Raw genomic sequence first — 22,218 nt, forward strand, 5'->3', positions numbered from 1 at the left:
ATGAAATTTTTCCAAGTGGCGCGTATTTTATAAGCAGAATTTTTAATGTTAATTCCATGTACTTTAAAATAGAGATTCAACAAACAATGACTTTCGCCTTATCGTAATGAGCTGCATAAGAGCGCGGTTGCAAAGATGTCTACAAGAAAGGGCGGCAACTCGTCGTCCGCGGGATAATTGATTAAGCATTTAATTGGATGGAATAGCAAAACCAGACACGGTGCCATGTCGCACAGGAGCTTGGCAAAGTGCAAGACGAGGCCGGGGAGAAGTCCATTTTCTTGTACGTCGCCGAGAACCTGAATTATGGCATCATCAGTTAGAAATAATGAGGTAACCTCGGGGAGAAGCCAGCCGCGAAAGACACGTCGGCAAAAGTCGTCGGGAGATAACTTATTATTTTGCAATAGATTTTTGGCTTCTCCTTTCCTTGTTCTCCTTTTTTTCTCGCAGATTCTTTTCTGCAATCTTTCTTTTAATATCTTAATAGATTAATAGAACGTAGAATCATCTCAGCTTTTACCAGTCTCTTCGAAATATCCTCTCTTACAAACGCATTAAAAAAGACCGCTCGTATTGTACAATAGCTATACTCGCTATATATATATATATATATATATATATATATATATAATGTTAATAATCTTTTATAAGATTATTTTTTAAAAACTCGATTGTTTAAAACAGCATTTATAAAGGAAGATTTTAATAACGATGATTTGATTTGATAAATTTCAACTTACAGTAAAACCACGACGCATTGTCTTTCTTAAATTTAAACAATTCCATGCTAATCTCACTTTCCTCGCCGTTGTTTCCTCTTGAATTCATTAAGAAATCGGCAAAACGGTCTTCCTTTCTCGCGATGACAGAGAGAAATGAACATGAGCAGGCGGCGCGTGGGTAAAGGAGAAAGTCAATGGCGCATAACTCATTATTTCGCGATAGATTTCCACCCCTTCGATTGCCCTCGGGAATAACTCGTCCGCCCCCTTCAGCTTTTTTGCCTGCCCAAGTTCCTTTTTTTTTTTTCCTCAGTCTCGTACCGTCTTCAAACTTGGATCAATGGAAGCTAAGAGAAAGAGAGAAAAGAAAGAAAGGCAGGGAAGAAGAAGCGAAACCGGAAGAGGATTCGCGGCGGAACACGATAGTTCCGTGCGATCTTGAATGCTCACAAAGGCCGTCCTTCTTTCGACGAAACTCAAACTTCGCTCGAGGGTTGGATCATCTTCCATCTTGGCGCCCCCAAGATTCGAAGCTTTCCCTCTCGCCGGAAAGTCGTCCGCCTTAGTCCGAACAATCGTCATTGCACATTCTGGCGACTGCCGTTTTGTTCCCGTACGAACTGCAGAATTCATGAGGGAACTGGGATTGAAAGAGACGAGGGTTGAGAGAGAAGGGAAGACACACCGAGATGTACGAAGCGCGTGGCGTCAAATCTACTTAAAGTTCATCGATTTTCGCGGCCCGGCAATGTTTTGCACACTTAATGCCCGCCTACCTTCTCTTTTCAGATTACCGAAATGCGCCGTTGGGAGATTTTTTTATTTCATTACACATCAATAAATCTTGTTTTTTAATATTTTTAACGAGCCTTTTTTTGAATAATTATAAAAAATTATAGAATTATGCGCAAGTTTCAAATAATCTCAGAGTGTTTCTCATTTCTTCAATATTTTAAAAATTATCGATTTAAAGTCTCTCGTTCTCGACGACTATTATAAGATTCCCCAAATTCACTAAATTCATTGAAAACCTTAATTTCACGTTTTAAGAATTTTGACACCTAAGAAAAATAGATACCTTGTCTCTACCACCGCACGCGAATTGTTTGCAATAATTAGATACATACGCGTGATTATTAAATTCGGCACCTTGCTTTATTCCACTTGGAATGAATTTCTCCGGAAATGCACCGTTGGGAGATTTTTTATTTCATTACACATCAATAAATCTTGTTTTTTAATATTTTTAACAAGCCTTTTTTTGAATAATTATAAAAAAATATAGAATTATGCGCAAGTTTCAAATAATCTCAGAGTGTTTCTCATTTCTTCAATATTTTAAAAATTATCGATTTAAAGTCTCTCGTTCTCGACGACTATTATAAGATTCCCCAAATTTACTAAATTCATTGAAAACCTTAATTTCACGTTTTAAGAATTTTGACAGCTAAGAAAAATAGATACCAATCTTGTCTCTACCACCGCACGCGAATTGTTTGCAATAATTACATACATACGCGTGATTATTAAATTCGGAACCTTGCTTTATTCCACTTGGAATGAATTTCTCCGGAAATGCACCGTTGGGTGATTTTTTATTTCATTACACATCAATAAATCTTGTTTTTTAATATTTTTAACAAGCCTTTTTTTGAATAATTATAAAAAAATATAGAATTATGCGCAAGTTTCAAATAATCTCAGAGTGTTTCTCATTTCTTCAATATTTTAAAAATTATCGATTTAAAGTCTCTCGTTCTCGACGACTATTTATAAGATTCCCCAAATTCACTAAATTCATTGAAAACCTTAATTTCACGTTTTAAGAATTTTGACAGCTAAGAAAAATAGATACCTTGTGTCTACTACCGCGAATTGTTTGCAATTACATATGTACATACGCGTGATTATACTAAATTCGGAACTTTACTTCATTCCAAGTCTCTCGATCGATCTATCGAGAAAAAGAGAGAGAGAGAGAGAGAGAGAGAGAGAGAGAGAGAGAGCCACGGTAGGAACGGAAGTTTGTCTTGATCAGACAAACTTGTAGTTGGAACGAATAGAAATCCGGCTCCCGCGTGAAACTGGAAATCAAGGCAGTTGAGGATTAGTCGGAACCTTCCACGAAAGACCTTCAGAAGCTGGTATACCGCGGCGATGTTGTCCGATAGTAATTAACACGAATTAAGCGGCCACCGGGTAGAATCGTCCAGAGCACGCGACTCACATTTCCGCCGTGAAATTCGTAAAGCTCCCTCGCGCGTGTCCCTTTTAACGCGAGTTAATCGCGACAGTCCGTTCTGTTTATACGGGCGGTTTTAAGACGATTTGCGCAACGCGGATAGCTTCTTACAACGTTTCTACGATCAGGGTTTATCGAAACGTGCCGCCTAGGTATACGTCCGGGAATTGGCAATTCCGACGCGACGTAAGAGAACGCGCTCGTTACAGCTTCGATTATGGCGAGCCGGCGGGATATTCGATATACACATACGATTCGGGGTGCACAATTCGCCGGTTTCGCAGGGGATTGTTCGTGCGAAGAAACGTACTGCGGTACGTATCGACGGGCCGTTAACGGCGGCTTTAGTGTGCGCCAGAGATAGAAGTAGCTCGTAAAGGCTGTTCCCCACCGGAATCTACTCGATCACTTGTTGCAATAAAATTACGATAAAATGGCGCGTCGATGTACAGGATGATTCGACGATAACTTGCGAATTTTTTACAGTTTTTTAAAGGAGTCATTTTTAGTTCACCTCTCAAGTTTGATGTAATAATTTTAAAAATATAGTAGTCAGCCTATCGAATCAATTATTTATTTGTTGAATGTAATTATTAATATGCTTTAATTTTTATTGTGATTATTTTCAAATATAGTCATAAGATTCTTCTCTATTTATCACATGTATCGTTATATATATTTCATAAGATTCCTATATCTATAATCCTGTTACGAAATATTGATAATTACAGTAATTTTTATTTCACCTCTCAAGTTGATATAATAATTTCAAAAAATTAATAAAGTTAGCCCATCGAATCAATTATTTACTTGTCCAATTAATTATTAATACATTATTTGTTTTATTATTATTAATTCTTCTCTATATTTTAATTTATCATATATATCGTTATATATTTCTCATAAAATTCCTATCTATAATCTTGTATAACAAAATATTAATAATTATAATTAAACCTCCAAAATTGTTTTTATAAAGCAGCGGCCGGAGAAAGATCGAATAGGAATTGTGCGAGGAGAATTAAGTTTAGTAAAAAAAAAAAAAAAAATATGAGCTTCTACCGCGAAATTATGGTGCCCACGACTGTGCTATCGCTCTGTGAAACGATCTATAGATACGTTTCCGCAAGCAAACTGGCCACGAATGGACCCAGGGAGAAGAGAAAGAGAGAGAGAGAGAGAGAGAGAGAGAGAGAGAGAGAGAGAGAGAGAGAGAGAGAGAGAGACGAAACGATTGGAGCAAGCTCCGCTGAGCCGAAGACGTACGTTCGACTCCAGGAGGCGCCAGGGCGCGCGGTTCGTTCTATTGTTTAATTTAAGTGCCAAAGTTTTAACCGGGTTAAACGGCGTATAAATTCACGAGGCTCCCTCCCGGTCTCGCACCACTTGGTCTCGTACCAATGGGGGTTGGCGTCGGCTATGAAACGGCCCGAGACCGCGTTTAAATAGCGCGGGACCAGGTGTGACGTCAGTGCGGTTTCCGTCGCGCCAAGCCCAGTTTTGTGTTTCGTCCCCTGCGCTTCCTGACACATCGAGAGTCCGGCTCTCGCGAAAAGCCGAAAGATTAATATCTCTTTCTCTCTGTATTTTCCTAAAAAAGAATTTCACCGAGAACAAATTTGCCCATTTTACCTTACTCTTGATTCAATTTCGTTCTTCTCTCCCTCCGTATGAGAAATCTCTCGATAAAATACAAAATATTATAATAAAAATGAAATTCCGTCGTAAATAAAATTGTCGAAATTTGGAAGACACTTCGCGTTTGTCGCCGCGTGTGATTTTCTCGGTGCGGTTTTACTTGTTTCAATGAAAGAGGTATAAGGGCGCATCGTCGTCGTCGTCGACGTCGGTTAACAACGCGACGAAAGGTAACAAGAGGATACTTGAAAGAGAGAGAAAGAGAGAAAGACTCTCTTTAGCACGCTTTTCGCTCGCTGGAGGGTAGGCAAACAATGAAGAGTCCCGTCCGTGGCTCGTTTGAAAGCGCGCGACAGAATGCACCTTAGGACGGCAGCTCGTGAGAACGCAGCTCCCGGTGGCGTTAGTAAGAAGGATTGACTCTAGGACGGGAACGAAAGGAGCAATGGAAACGGGATCGTCATGGCGTAGGAAGGGAATGACGACGGCGACGATACCTCGGCAGCGCGTTTAAACCTTTTCACGTGCATTTTCGCGGAAGACACTTTGTGGTCCGTCTCTGCGCTCGGCGAAGTCGAAGAATGCGCATTTTTCTCCCTCTCTTTCTCTTCGGAGGAACCGGGAATAGGTATTGTATCTGTACGACTTCCGTGGATGAGCGAGGGTATGGGCTGGTCGCATTGAATAATGCGAGCGAATAAGCCGAAATGCCAAAGGTAAAATTGCGGAGAAATGAATGAAACGCGAAGACGGGAAGAATGGAAAAAAAATTCTTATTACATTCATCAATTCACAAATAGGACGCGCTCGCCACGAATTTTATAGCAATCTCCACACAGTGTGGGAAAACGTTTCATATTTATCCGACGAAATTTATTAAAAACGATAAAATCGTGTATGTGTGTGTGCTTTTCGCACCGAAAAGTGCTACGAGACGCGATAAACCGAGTCAAAACGGTATAGAAAGAGACACGGGACAGCGCAATAATATCTTCGTCGCCAGCCAGTTCCGCTCGCTTGCATCTGGTACAAAGAGTTATTGTCGCGATCGCACGCCCCCGTGTATTTATTGTATCCTTTCGCGGGCAATATCGCTCGAGAGTTTTCGGTCAGCGTCTCGCATGGGGAAAAACGGCAGCGACACGTATCCGTCTCTGCGAGAGACCCGTATCAAAATGCCGAGAGGAGGCATTGTCGCGGTAACCGAGCATTTTTCATGTTCGCCTTTCTCGAGGAATAACGTCCCGAGACCGCGACAGCGCATGGTGCATGTTCCCTGGAAAATAGAGGGAACGCATTGAACAAGAGGTGACCGTATAACCATGCCATGATAGAAGTATCACGGTGTGAAACACAACTGAAAATTGAATAAGCTCGTGTATAAAGGCGATATTAATTGGATATATTGTAGCGAAAAAACTTATACATCCAAAATGTTGGAATCATTAATAAAACATATAAATCCCTTTTAATAAATTAAAATATTTTTCCCGTATTCATATATTCGTGTAAAATACGTATCGATTTTGTAAACCGAATAATAAATCGCATAAGCAGAATGTGAAGGAGTTATTTGAAATAATATATATCGAATAAAAATGTGATCAAGTTTCTCTTATTTTTACTGCAAGTCGTATAAATTGTGGTATTTTAAAGAAACAATGTTAATGGTCATTACACATTTTTCTTTTTCATTAACTCTCATTCACTTTATATTCATGTTTTTCATTGTCTCTCTTCTTTATTCTCTCGTTCCAAATTATAGAGTTGTGTCCCGCGAAAGCAAAAAGATATCAATGAGAATATAAATGGAGAGAATATAAATCGAGCAGCGCATTGCAAGTTCTTCCATTCTACATCAAAAGTTCTCCTATGTATATTAAAAGTTCACACAGAGACTTTTCGTTCATGCATTTATAAACGGCTTTCGATCCCTCAATATATTCTTCAATACGCTCATACTGCATGCATGAATCACTTGTACATGCAGATGGGCAAAAGTACAAAATAACGAATACGTTGTGAATATAATATCATATTACTCTCAATAAAAAAAAAAACTTTCAGAGAGAAATGAAAATTTTTGTTAAATATTCCATTTCATATATTATTTTCTAAAAATTTTTATAGATTTACATATCTCTTCTCTCTCTCTCTTTCTATTTTGTAAGAAAATTATTAAAAGTTATTTGATTGAATCAGGTAGCTTCGAACGAATAGATAGTAGAACGGATAAATGTTTTCTTAATGGAAAATTAGCTTTTCCCGAGGCTCTTCGAGGCATCATCACTGAGCGAAACGGAAATCAGCGTTAAATAGATGGTCTCGTAATTAATGGTTTTATTATCGGAATCAACGAACTCGGCCAGTGAAAAATGGACAGCGGAAAAAGTGGAGCAGTTCTCGCTGGTGCATTCCAAATCCATTACTATCAGGCGACAGCTCAGGGAATACTCTTACTAACCTGATTTTATCCTTGTTTTTCGAAAGATGCCTGGCAAAATGAATCATTTCTGACGTACTAATTTTAACTTAGTCTGGTGTTAATGAAATGTCGCTCTTAATTATTTAATGCAAATTCTTATCGAACTTCAATTTGGATTTTACTGTATATTGCTATATTTGATAAAAAAGTGAAAAACGTAATTTTGTATATTCTCTTTTCAATTTGTGAAAATGTCATATAAAATAATATATAATTCTCATTTCTCAAAATAAAAAATGTAAAATTCTGATGGACATATTATAATAAGAGTTACAAAACAATACAAATAAAAATTGTTGAATTTAATGTGTAAAACAGAATCATATATATTTATTCAGTATGAGGATCGAGTTACGTCGTGTAATTATGAAATTTCATTAACGTCTACTGTTGTTAACTTTTTTTTAGCTTTAATATCATTAATATTTTATTTTATTCAGAATAATTCGCACAGACACAATCCGAGCTTTGAAATAACTAAAATAATTACACAACGTTATATAATTTTATTTCGATCTGTTTTAATTGTATAAAATGCAGCACTCTCTTTACATCGATCTTGCGATGAAAGCAAATCGACTGTGATGCGCATAATTGTGCATAATTACATGTAATAGTCAACAATCGAACGTATTCAGAGCAAACAATGCATCATACGTTCGTGATGAGTTGCCGCGTTTTCAAATCGTTAATATCAATGAGATCCCTCTCATTACCCGTCCGCCAAACGCAAAAACCAGAGCAATTTAATCATCCCGCCGAGGGAGACACCCAGTATGTGTTCCGCTTGACTAACGAGCGTCCATCAGACAACTCTTTCGTCTTCATTTGAAGTGGACGTGCACACGAGACGAGACCGAACTTCGAAATTAACTTCTCCGTATCCTTTTGCCAAGATCATACTCGAACGCGCCATGATATACAGGGTGCCCGATGTTCTGTCGCGTTAAATCTTAATTCGTTGGAAATTGAAAAGTTGCGAACAAATAATAATAATGCGATGATTTTCGATACAAGATATATTTCACGTAAGTTTCGCTGAATCTACCATTAAAATTTAATGCGACATTAAAACATCACACGATGCACAGAGACACTCTGCATAATTAATATTTTGCGACTAATTAATTTAAAAAATGTTTTTGCGAATCTTTTATAGGTATACAGAGAAGGGCTTAATAAATTTCTCGAAATAAAGTTTTATATTGAACTCTCCTCACAAGAGGTTCTGATTTCATCGAACACTTGTGCGTCCCAAAGGACGGCGAGAGATATCCGCGAATTACGCTGCTATTTTACAAACTGAAAAAGTGGCTACATTACCCTGTGTTTATCGACGTGCACCGGTCTCAAGTGACGATCGAAGAGCAACTTGTCCGGCTCGATGTTGATAGGACTCTGCCGCCTTCCTTTGCTGCAGAGGGACCACTGCGGATTTATCAGGCCCCAAAACGAAGGTCCTGCAAATATAAATAATAATATTCTTTAATAAAAGTGAGAAGAGAATTCTCTTCTTCCTTGCGATTAAAAAAAAAAAAAATTTGAAAAAAATAAAATAAAAACGCGATTGTATATTATATAATGAAAAAAAACTTTGAAAATTCCAGCAGAGAGAGAGACAGAGATAAGAATTGCAATTAGACAACAAAATATATAGTTCCCCGTAGAAAATATCTCGAAGAACGTACTGAGGGTGAATTTCATCCAGAAATATCAGTCAGAAATTTTGAACTTGTATCGCGTATCTCCGAGCATCCGGCAGAAACTCGGTCGTGAAGTCCCGAGAGGGAAGATTCTTATTTTCTCTATTTGAGTATGAATCGTCGTGTCACGTGTCAACCGCTCGGAAATCTGAAATTTTTATAATTTCAACTTTTCCAGCTGGTCGCGCCGGCCGGTCCGTCCTCTGTCCAGTCCGCGTCAAGTTTCGCTCGGTAAAAGGGATTTTGAACTCGTTTCGCCAGCTTCGTACGCCAGGGACCGGCGCAATCCCCTCCTTCTTTTCCCTCCGATACTTTCGTCTTAGGGAGCGTTCGCGTTTTCCGGCACTCCTCTGAGAAATTTAACTTTCTTCTCCACGTCGCTGTAAGAATCGATATCCTGAAAAAGCCCGGCTTAACGAATCCTCGCTCGCGAAACAGGAATTACATTCTCGCGGAAATTGCGTGCGAAATGTTGAAAATTAAATTGAATGTCTGTACTAAAACTACGCGAAGAGTACTGTCAAGTATTGTCAAACAATATATAATTATATACGCGAGAATCGACGTAAAAGTTTAGCCTTCACTCATATTGACTTTTGTATACTTATGTCTCTTCCGTATATATATCTCCTCCAACAACTCGATTTATCACTCTATACGCCACAACTTTAACAAAAGTTATAAGTCATCCTCTTAATCTACTCGTCCCTCTCTCGCAGGGGATAACAAACAGACTCCTATGAAATATTCTCGCCTTGAGCGAAGCTTCTCACGCTTCTTATACATATTTCTTTTTTTTCGCAGAACCGTCGTCGACGACTCTCACGAGACGCCGCTACAAAAGTGGACAATGAATTATTAGTCGTATAAACAATTGATACGAAACAATGCCACAATCTGACAAGGTGACACTCAAAAGATACATTGACACTATCCAAGATATTATTTGTATCTTATTGTACACAAAATGTTCTAAAAATGCGGACTTGCTTAATCTTAATTAATTCGTTTGCAAAGCTGTATCACACATATATCATTTATGATTCAATTACATCAATTAAGATAATTATGATGTTAAAATGTGACAATGTAAAAACTTTTATTTGTAGTATAATTACAAATCTCTTCTTAATAATATTGTAACAATTCAATTTTAATTTTTCAAATTTCAAATTGAATCAAAAAAGCTCCTTTAATTTCCATATTTATAAAAATCATTGTATATAAAAATATATTCCTATAATAGTATAATTATATTATTGATTGCTTGTCACAATTATCTCGATCCACCTCGATGCTTTCAATAAATGTAGATATTCCTATATTAGATATGAGAGAATCAACACGTGAAGTTGTACAATTTTAATTTTTCAAATTTCAAATCAAATTAAAAAAGCTCCTTCAATTTCCATATTTATAAAATTCATATGCAAGAATATTATTATTCCTACAATATTATAGTATAATTATATCATTGAATGTTGTCACATTCGTGTAGCGTCACAATTATCTCACTCCATCTCCGTCTCAATAAATGTCGATATTCCTATATTAGATATGAGAGAGTCAACACGTGAAGTTGCACAATTTTAATTTTTCAAATTTCAAATCAAATTAAAAAAGCTCCTCCATATTTATAAAATTTATATATATATATATATATGCAAAAATATTATTATTCCTACAATATTATAGTATAATTATATCATTGAATGCTTGTCACATTCGTGTAGCGTCACAATTATCCCGCTCCACCTCCGTCTCAATAAATGTAGATATTCCTCTATTAGATATGAGAGATTCAACACGTGAAGTTGTACAAGACCATAAATTTCGAGGCATCTCATACACACGCACACACATGAGCAATGAAACAGCACATGAGCTTCGGAAACGCGTTTGCGTTTCCGAAGCTCATGCGCTAACGCTCAGAATCAGGATCCACTGTGTTAAAAGGGAGGGAGGCGATGACACGTAATGACATCTCGGCACGCAAACATAATCAAAACTTATGAGCCCAATAAACGTGTGCGTATCGGCGAGCCTTCGTACGAGTTCACGCACGTATACATGACCCGCGTGTGCGACGACAACGATATATCGACACTTTAGCGTCGTAACAGCGGCGCAATTAGTCCCATTGTAATTAGCATCCTCGCTCCGGAAGCCAACTTTTACCTTTCATCTTGTCGCACGCGAGCTGTCTGCGCACGACACGCGTGATTCGTTTCATCGAACGAAACTCATTAATTAAAAGATTGTAACAAGCAACGTGTGTATATATATATGTATGTACGTAAGTCGGCCTATCCTTTCGTCCGGAGATATTAAAATAAAAGTAAAGGGGAAAAAAGCAAAATGTAAATTGATTTTGTTATATCGTTAAAAGCGTAACGTAGCATTTGAAAAATGTTTACTTCCGCTTGTGATTTCAATCATTAAATGCTCGCCCATAATCCATAAATCTCAATTGATTGCAGCTGAGTGAAAAATGGATTGATGGGGGAGAAGAGAGATATTATTTTCTGATTTGTTATTTTGTGCGGTCAACTCGTTATATATTTCGCTCTTTACAACTCGCGCACACTTGATTCCTTAATATAAAAAAAAGAGAGAAAGAGGGAGAGAATTCACTATTGCAATTCTGTATCACATGTTCTCCGCCGCGTTCTCGCCTTTTTCCGCGATGGAATTTATGTCGAGGGAAATGGCACGCCATCGCGCTAGCCACGCAAAAGTTTATTAAACGACGCACGCGGCTCGTACATACACACACATACATCTGCATACGTATGTAAACGCTTTCCTCTTTCATTCCGGTCGATTCGTTGCGCAACATTTGCGCGCTGCGGTACACCCGATTTCATCCGCAATCGCAATCTTCGCCATATTTCTTCGTTATCGCGTGTATATAACGGCGATGCATATATATAGAGCCAAACACGCCCTCTTTGCGTCTATCTACTTACGATCGTCGCGTTATATGGATCCGCGATTTATTCGATTAAGGTTCTCTCTCAAATGCACGACCGCGTCGATTATGCGTGCGAGCACGCGACTGCTCCGGGTCTTTTCGGATATTTTGTTGCGATCCAGATCCTCTTATACGCTACTTAGCATAATAAACCGCGTGTACGTGTATAGGTATACTCGAAAAACACGAAATAATCATATGTACTCGGAAAAACGGTTTTTATATATAACGATATAAAATTATAGAGAAATATATCCATACATAATTAGATAAAGTGCTTTTTATATATAATTATATAAATTTATATATATATGAACCCTTATAAAATTTTTTTCCCGAGCTTATACGCTGCTTAACATAATATACCGTGTGTACGTGTGTATACGTTACTCGAGGAATACACAAAATAATCATACGTACCCTGCGAAACATGTATATGTCACGAGAAATAAGAGTGTTGGGCCCCTTTCCATTTACGACATTTATAGACGTCGTAACATTTTTCAGTTTATTAACTCGTAAACTTATCAACGTGATCGTTTATTTTTTTTTCCTTTTTCTCTCTCGCTCTCTTCAGCGGGAGATTGATCTAACGTAGTTAATATAAAGCGATAAATTTGTTATATTTGCAGGGAAAAATGAAATCCTCGTAAGAGGCAAACCGTTTCCAGAATATAAATTATTCCGCAAAATACCGCAACGAGATATATTATATTAGCTTTATTGCACTTTGTACAATACATTACGCATGACAACGAATTATTAGCTCACGGAAAAGCATCGTACATTGTATGTATGTGTACCGGACGTGTAATCTACTATTGGATTATAGTTACACGAGCAGCGTTTAAATCGATTCACACCAGTGGACGATCGGACCTAAACCACACTGGACCGTATTCTATTAAATTAAACCCATTGTTCTTCGCGAACATAGCTACGTTGTATCGGGCCGAGAACAGACCAATTTAAAGCCACGGAACTCAATTAGAATCGATCACACACATTCGATCGTATTGTTTCGTCAGTTTGAGGGGTCGAATTGATTTAATCAGTTTGAACGTAATTCACAAAATTCTTATAACTGTTAGAGAATGAATCCAAATTTTCCAACTGGAATAAAAACGAATATCGATTGTGAATCGATTCAATCGCGAATAATGATGCATTTGACGTATAATAATAATTTGTATTACACGTGCAGGCAAAGTGGCACTTTGTGTGCGTGTTTTCTGTGCGGAAAGCGGTCGATTTCCCACGCCGCCATCTAGCGGCGACGCGGTGAGTGAATAGCTGCATTCAAAGCCATTGCCTACGGCTGAGCCGCGTTCAAAGTCATTGCCCACGGCTTTAGCCGTGGGCAATGACTTTGAACGCGGTTATTCTCACACCGTGTCGTTGCAAGATGGCGGCGTGCGATCGGCCATCTCGCGCACAGAAAACGCGCACAAAGCCACTTTGCCTGCACTTGTAATACAAAATAGTATGTGTATCAAGTTCGGAAAGTTGACAATTGGTCACGAGTGCGGGGGATGAACGCACGAGCCGAAGGCGATTCTACTATTATAGAATATACTATTATAGATCATAATATATGCAGCCTCTCTTTATGTATACAATCTTTTGCATAAATCGCGAAATATAATATTTAACAGCTTCAAAAAAATTCGATCATCATTACAAGGTAACATGGAATATAATTGCTTATCGATAATTCGCACGTAAGCAGAGAACATCGCCACTGTTATGCATTACAAAGTTTTATTACGTGACTGTAATTTACAATTCCAACTTTTAATCTGACATTTTTATATCCCACGATAATACGGTGAAATAATATTACACGACGTGTGCGTTTTAAATGAGTTTCGATCACTATGTCGGAAGTGCATTTAAATCCGCGGATATCACAGCTTCCCCTTTGCGATTTCATCAAATTTTATTTCCGCGTATATAATTGCATAATTACCGTCTCGGTCGTCATTAAAAAACTCGCTGCTGATACCGGGATAGGGATGATATGGCCATTCCCAGAACAGGCCTAGGAGGGTCCCGAATGAGACGGGAGAGGGTGAAAAAGATAATGAAATAACGGTGGGCAGATGGAATGATTACTTTCTTATCACCCGAAGGCAGGTGGGTTATTATAGCATTTATCACGTGGAGGAGGAACCTGAGGAGGTGAGCGTCGACGCCGGAAGCTCCCCGAGAGGGGAAGGGGGAGAGAAGATGAAGGGGGGGGGTAAAAGGGGGTACATGCACCCCTGGCCCCGGTATTTAACCGAGGCTACGAAGGCGGTCCTCCTGACGGAGGTATAACAACCCCATTATTGAAACTTCAAGCAATCATTCTGCAATTAGCAAAAGTGATTAAGTGTGGAAGCCAACGTAGCCCTCTCTTTCTCTTTCTCTCCCAGGAGCACGGCAATCCGCACTGTTCTGGATCCACAGTTAAGCAGTATTTTCCAACTCACCGCAACGCGCAAAGTTCTTCTCGGGCGTCACCGTGTGGCTATAGCGCTTTAAACACCTGTTTTAATTATCCACCTGTTCTAATAATTCTTAATGAGAGGGTGAGAGAGAGAGAGAGTGGTCTGGAAAAAAATATAAGAGTATACTCGAGCCCCATCCTCGTTAACCGACCTAATTATAAAGCTAACGGGTGCCAGCAATAATTGCTGGGAATTTTTTGTCCTCTCTTTCTCGCTCCATCTTGGCCCGATCCCCTTCTTCCTCTTTTTCTTCCGTCGCTGAGCCAAGTCGAGTCGAATTTCTTCCCTTGCCGTCAGATTTGCGCCGATAAGAAGCAACACGCCACTCGAGAACTGCAGGGATTAATCAAGGATGGATTAGCCTCTACAGAGTGGGTCGCTTCGATAAAAACAATTAATCGACGGCTGGAGTGTTTGAAAAATGCCGGGATCGGATCGGCTTTGAACCCCCTTTTAATGATTCCCGCAGGCGCGAGAAAATCGAATAATCGTGATAGGGTTTTCTTCGTATTAATGAAGATCGGAATAGAAAGTTTTTAGCAGAGGTATCTGTAATAAATCCATCGCAAGAATAAACGAAAAACTATATAATGGCAATTCTATGCTACGATCCTATTAATTAAAATACAAATCGATTCATCATTGAAAACTTTTATAATTATATTTGAAAATAGTATTTAAAAAAAAAAAAGAAATAATATTGTTACATAATTTTACTTTCATGAAACTATCGTTCCGTGAAAAAGTTCAACGTTATATAAATAAATGTTAATTAAATATGTTTTTCGTGGTAGGTTATCATAAAAGAATAAATAAATTAAGACACGTACAAAAAGAATTTTTGCGTTTTCCCGTTTCCCTTAATTTTTGAAAAATTTATGTGATATGACACATAAATTTTATGATAAAAATACCTCTCTGGATGAGATAAATAATATACTTAGTTAACGCATATTATGCAATTACAGCGCAGAATATTAACTCACTTCAAAATAAAACGAAATTGTCTGTTTCGCGGTGCGAATTGTATTATGGAAAATTGTGTAAAGCAATTTTTGAACAGCCGACTCGGAACATTGTAAAACTCGCGTGGGCGGAAACGTAAACGAGGCGGGAAAGAGACGTGTGTTTCGTTGCGACATTTAAATTTCGCGAAAAATCGTGACGTACAAACTCACTCACAGCGCCTCGTTTAATACAACGAGGACGTACAACAACGGTAGATACGTACGGCGCATAAGATCTAAAAGCCAAATGCTTGTAAAAACTGTGTTAATGGCGCGTCCCGGGGGAGAGAAAAGTTGAGGGAAAGTAGGGAGCGGTTATTTGCATGGTATTCATTAGCATATATATTTACGCGTCAGCAAAGACCCCTACTACTGAATATACAGCGAACCTATTCTAATAAATGCGATGTGCGTTCGCACTTTCACCAAAGTATAATTTCAATGCGGATCAATGTGTAAGAGTACGTAAGAAGAATACTACTTGTTCTATTGTATTTGAAATATTTTTTGAAAATAAATTTAAAAGTTTATCCTAGAATTAGCATATATTTGAAAACTCTACTTTAATTGTCAAAGCACAATAAAAAGATTAACTGTTAAAAAAGTACATAAAACTTTTAACAATAAGGTATTCTTTAACTATATTCAAATATAAAAATCCAACTTATTAAAAATGCAATAGGAGAAAGGGAGGCAATTCTTTTATAAGTTGTTTCTGCTTCTTTCAAATAATAATTTATCATCATGAAGATAATAAATTAAAACGGAGTAATTCGAAATGTTTAAAGAGAGATAAACATTCATCTTTGAAAATAGCTATTCAACATTTAATTTAATATTACTTGTCAAATTTAAATTTCCGCTTTGCAAAAATAAACACAAAAAATACTAGATATTTGTTTGATCAATTCTTTTCGTATTATTTCTTTTTACGTTGCAGATATCTCGCTCACATCTGATTGTATATAGCGCACAATAAAAATCTCTCGCAACATTTCATTGTATTGAAGAATGTCGCGGTTTCTACGGACACGATTTGGCGATCTACTAAAAAACCGCAGTAAATTCGAGCAAATAAACGAGCCGAGCGAGTGACTTTCGCGAGAAGTTTACGTAAGAATTCCGTTAAGTCGCGGGCGTAACACGGGTTTTCAATCTGATTCGTCGATAGCTTACGCTACCGCGGCAAAGTGAAAAAGAGCTCAACAGTGGCGAAAACAGTGAAAATTCTTCCAGCACACTGTAAAAAATATATCGCAAAGGTCTGGCCGGGACTAGCTGGGCTGGTAGTGAGTTCTCGATTCTCTTCGGGAAACTCTCGTTCCCACCAAACGGATGGAAGATTTATCGACTCCTGTGAGAACATGAAAAGTGTCGCGACCGACCATCGGGCGCCGTCGAGTTTTGCTACGAAGGCGGCAAAGGTTGTCGATATAAGGAATATAATGACGCCGGAGGTCCTTCATAAGTTGTGGAACTTCTCGAAGGACGCTTGATTTTATTTTCTTCATAGCCGCCAGCTTCTTCTCCAGATCGTTAAGCTTATATCATATAACGGGAGACTCTCAAAAGAGAAGTGATAAGAATTATTAGTAATAAGAGCAAAGCGTATATTTTCACCTCAAACGGGGATGTGGAAAGTTTCTTTAAAAGTTTTAAAAGAGATTATATAATTTAATCAGCCCGAGAAAAGAGTGAGATTAATGTACATTAGATAAGAGTAAATTAATTAGGCGAGAAGTGTGCTGGAAAAATTACAAGATTTTAATTATTACTGTGTATACAGAATAATTTAATAAAAAAACCGCCGACTCTCTTGTAATTTCTCTTTTTACAAACTTTTTCCATTTTTTTTTTTTTTTTTTTTTTTTTTTTTTTTTCATTACAAAGCTAGTTTCGAAAAGTTAAAGTTTGAAATGCGCACACATGTGCGCAAAATCCAAGAGAGAGGAATGTATTTTAAGTATGATTTTATCGATAAAAAGTTTCTCGGCTTACAACTGATGTACTCCCGAGAGATTTATTCGCGTTTTGGACGTATCAGAAGTTTGTACAAAAGCCGGAAAGAATTAGTCCCTTATTCTTCCTGCTGGACGCAACCTTTGACCCGTTTCCCGCGATTTTTTCTCACGTGCGATAAGAGGGTATTCGCACCGGCCGGCCCTTCCGTTCGAACAAAGTAGTCTCTAGATACGTTTCTGATAAAAATAAATCTCGACGGCTAACATTTTTCTTTAGAAATCAAGTCAAATTTAGAATCGACCGCGAAATTCTCAGCATTATTCTTTAAACCAGCCAAATGCAATATTCAATGTTATCGTTCATTATTATTGCATGAGGTGGATACGGCTTAATATAACTTGTTCAGCTTTAGAATCGAAGACACTTTTGAAAGCGGATCGTCATTAATAACACGATCTTTTTTCGAACGATATCTGTATTCATCGTGATTAATGAACGAGAGACGGTAAGGATCAAATATTAAGAATTCACGACTTATTGTCCGAAAATTACATCATCTTATTCGGGGTTCTTTGCTTCGGCTTCGACGTCGTTAAAGCTGTCGCATCACTTTCAAATTAATTGCCGTTGTACAATTAATCAATGTCGTCGCGATATCGCCTCTTTTACAAATCGAATTGAACTGTGTAACGATATCATCAAAAACAAAATATTTCATAATAAAAACCGTAAAATAGAATATAACGTTATTATGCTTTAAATCTTTAATGTATCAAAGTGTCATTATAGTGTCTTTCCTTTCAATCTTTGATCATTTTAGATTTTCCTGAGTATAAGGTTGGTCACAAAATATTAAAACGTTTCTTGAGAAAAATCGAGTTATAAACAATTATATATAATTGAATAAAAAAATAATTGATTAACGTTTCGTTTTTCGTTTAGTTCTGATAAAATATCTTTCAAATCATCTTTTATATACACACAATATCACTAATACAAATTCTTTAATTAAAGCTAAAAAAAAAAATGCAATATTTTGCAAGTAAAATAAATATTGAGAAAATCGTTTTTCTTCCTCAATAAAATTAGGTTAATCATTAAAATTCTACTATAAATTCTCCAGCTCCAGTTTAAAAAAGTTCGCGACTATTATAAAGATATTAATGGAGTAATAGGCGCGTGTTCGTCTGCCTAGATTCTAACGAGAATTCTAATTCTCGAGAAGAAGCGCGAAATGGAGAAACGGAGGGTGACCGTTCATTAGCATGTGGATATTCCGTGTCCTAAAAAAAAAGATCTACCCGGTGTACGGCAATCCGCGGACAATAGCTTCGCCGCCGGCGAGGCGAGCACGAATAGGTTGATTGGGGAACAGCCAAATGTATTCATGTATGCATATGAATTCAGTTCCTCTCGCGGTAGGCCGAGGCGACGCGGCGTCTAGATACGTCGATGTCTGCGGACTAAAAGCCCCTCACCGTTGAAAAACATCTTAATTGGACTTCGCGCCCTACCGTAGGGACGGAGTCGCTAAGCCGCCCTCTCGTCCTAAGCCGCTCCTCTACCGAGAATTCAGAATAACAGATCCCTTTTCTCCTCTTTTCTCTTTCTCTCTCACTTTGCCTACCTGCAGTGTTGATACACAAAAAAATCGGTATACACATCTTTTAATCGCAAGCCAAAATAAATTTTATTTTTCATTTAAAAAATGCCGAGACACGAATAATTCAGGCAATAAAAATTGTGTAAAGAGTTATAGAGAAAATAGTATACACATCTCGTAATAAATTAATTTTTTTATTTAACTTTGAGTCGTATATCTTGAGTTTATAAGAACTATATTTGTAAAAAAAGTTCCAAAATACTAGTCAAAGAACTTTAGGTCTTCGCATAAATCTCTAAATTTTCCATCTATCTCTAATATACACCCCCATCCCCCGTTTGAAATCGGGACTCGTCGATAACCGGAGAAAGAGAGAAGTCCGCAATGCATTCTCGCGATCGAGAGATCGGAAAGAAGAAAAATATCGGTATACACATCTTTTAATCGCAAGCCAAAATAAATTTTATTTTTCATTTAAAAAATGCCGAGACACGAATAATTCAGGCGATAAAAATTGTGAAAAGAGTTATAGAGAAAATAGTATACACATCTCGTAATAAATTAATTTTTTTATTTAACTTTGATTCGTATATCTTGAGTTTATAAGAACTATATTTGTGAAAAAAGTTCCAAAATATCTAGTCAAAGAACTTTAGGTCTACCTTCGCATAGATCTCTAAATTTTCCATCTATCTCTAATATACACCCTCATCCCCCGTTTGAAATCGAGACTTGTCGATAACCGGAGAAAGAGAGAAGTCCGCAATGCATTCTCGCGATCGAGAGATCGGAAAGAAGAAAAAATAGGTATACACATCTTTTAATCGCAAGCCAAAATAAATTTTATTTTTCATTTAAAAAATGCCGAGACACGAATAATTCAGGCAATAAAAATTGTGTAAAGAGTTATAGAGAAAATAATATACACATCTCGTAATAAATTAATTTTTTTATTTAACTTTGATTCGTATATCTTGAGTTTATAAGAACTATATTTGTGAAAAAAGTTCCAAAATATCTAGTCAAAGAACTTTAGGTCTTCGCATAGAGATCTAAATTTTCCATCTATCTCTAATATACACCCCCATCCCCAGTTTGAAATCGGGACTCGTCGATAACCGGAGAAAGAGAGAAGTCCGCAATGCATTCTCGCGATCGAGAGATCGGAGAGAAGAAATATTTTTCCAAAGCCAAGAGAGAAGGGAAGCCGATGGTTTTCGAGTTGCGGAATAACGGGGTTGGCGTGCCGCGGGTAAATTTGCAGCCGATAGGATGCGCGCCAAGGTGCGTGAAGTCGCGGGTCGATGAGGGAACCGACCGACGTTGAAAAGTGACGAACTACACGGAGAGATATCACGACCGCGAAGCTAACGACGCCGGGACACGTCAACGGACTGTTAGAGATTTTCACTTGCTGCCTTTGCTATCACGTTGCTATCGGTCTGCGTTTGTTGCTCTTTTCGGCCTAAAATCTCTCGCCGCTTCTTTCTAACATCAATCCACGTCAACTGACTAGCTCTCGAGTGACACACGTTTAAAATCCCATTTTCAGTTTTTTTTTTTAATACCGATAGAAATTTCAAAGCTTGTTTAGAAAAACTGGCTCTTGGAATCATTCGTAAAGAGAATTAACGATTTATCCTCGCGAAAAATTCGTAATATTTGTTTCCTAATTTAGCTTGGAAAATTTGTTAGCGTCAGGACGAGATTTAAATTCGGTGGTATTTAAATTCTTGTATCGTTGCGCGAAAGAAAAAAAGATGTAATATATCTAACGAAGTGGCGGTTTAATTCCGCCAACGCCAGATCCATTAGAAGGGAATATCGCGTGTTTACAAGCAATATAACTTGTACGAAATCAGAGTTAAACGCGCCGACTGTTTTCATAGTTTCCCTCAAATAATAAATGACGCACGTGCGACGTAAATAAACGCTTGCAGCGTCAGCGCAGTGTCAGTGCATGTTGAAGCTACACCGTTGGAGAGCTGGTAAATTGAAGCTGAACCCGAAGCTGCTTCCAGCAGCAGCGGTTGATGACCCGCTTTCGACGCTAAGTGCACCCCGAGGATATCAGCCCCTCCGCGCAAGAAGATCAGGAAAGTTAATTGTCGATGCATAACGACGCGGCAATGCTACTTTCGCACACGTGTGTGTATGCGTCGCACTACTTTTTGTCGCCGGGAACTGTTTCGCATTCTGAACTTCGCTCATTAAAAGGGCTCAGAAGGATTTCGGGGTGATAACACGAAACGGGAATATAATGCCGCACGTCGTAATAATGTAATGCTGTTTTAACGTCACGTCCAGCGTAAACGACATAGTCGCGCGCGTGTCCCACGTACAAGTTTTATATACGCGTTTGTATGGATCTGTTGTTTATGTACATACGTTACATTTAATTTCAATATAACATCGGCGTATTATCTCGCGTACACGTAAACATCCGTACACGTCCGCGATATTTGGCGTTTCGTCGTAATGGCAACCGGTTTTAACGACCGGCTGGGGACAGAGGGAGAACGGAGTTTAGTTCTGGTAGGAGTGAAAAATGCACTATGGGCACGGGGCAAATGAATTAAATTTTACATCGTTCGCGTAAATCCCGGCGCGATTAAAGTATTTGAAATATCCGCGTGAAATATTTTGTCACGCGCGACGAGATATTAAAAAGCCACGTTATTGATTTTAAAAGCCGCCGTGGCTATCGACGTGGCGCTTCGACGTCCACGTCAATTTGTAGGCGTGATTTGATATGTTGCTATTTTTTTGCTGGCCGCTATATTATCCCAGGAAAGTAATTTACTCGAACGGCCATTAATGTGGGAGTCAATGATTTCGCAAGTTGGAGAGTTTCGATAAATTATTAATCTGCAAATAGGCAATAAAATATTCAGAGTCTCTATATATCTTTGGATCTTAATTTATGTTGTTAAATTAAATGCCGAGATGGTACAGTGATAAATATATATTACTGTAAACACAAGATACTGATAAACTCAAAATTGTAATTGTCATCCCGTTATTTTTAAAAAGTCAATACTCATTTATATTTCACTTAAGCTAATGGACCACTTGTAGTCCAGAGAGAGTACGAGTTTATCCAAAATGCATCGAGTTAAAATACGGTCGCGAGTTTTCCCTCATCGGCACACTGAACTGCTATGGCAGATCAGGTGTTCGAGATGCTTGAAAATTTCATCAGCTTTCGCAGCCGGGCAACCCGCCATTACGAGTAATCCCTCGGAAAAAAAATCGAGTTAGCTTCAAAATCTTAACGAGAATGCAAGCGGTGGAGTATGTCGGCTAATGCGATCCAATATTAACTGCTTTCATATACGAGAACAAACATTTATTTATAAAATGCAACGATACATTTACGTGTATATA

At 38.0% G+C, this 22,218-nt stretch overlaps 1 protein-coding gene across 3 annotated transcripts in view; it reads right to left on the reverse strand.

The window, feature by feature from the left end:
* The window catches only part of CARPA (Carbonic anhydrase-related protein A), a 133,620-nt gene that overhangs the window by 39,621 nt on the left and 71,781 nt on the right, over nt 1-22,218 (reverse strand). For all 3 annotated transcript variants that reach the window (XM_029303531.2, XM_029303530.2, XM_029303529.2), the window contains exon 3: nt 8,414-8,550. In XM_029303531.2, the coding sequence (XP_029159364.1) occupies nt 8,414-8,550 (137 nt within the window). The remainder of the gene's footprint in view (nt 1-8,413; nt 8,551-22,218) is intronic.

The sequence above is a fragment of the Nylanderia fulva genome, unplaced genomic scaffold, assembly GCF_048542155.1.
Source record: "Nylanderia fulva isolate GAGA-0341 unplaced genomic scaffold, ASM4854215v1 Scaffold27, whole genome shotgun sequence".
Taxonomy (NCBI): domain Eukaryota; kingdom Metazoa; phylum Arthropoda; class Insecta; order Hymenoptera; family Formicidae; genus Nylanderia; species Nylanderia fulva.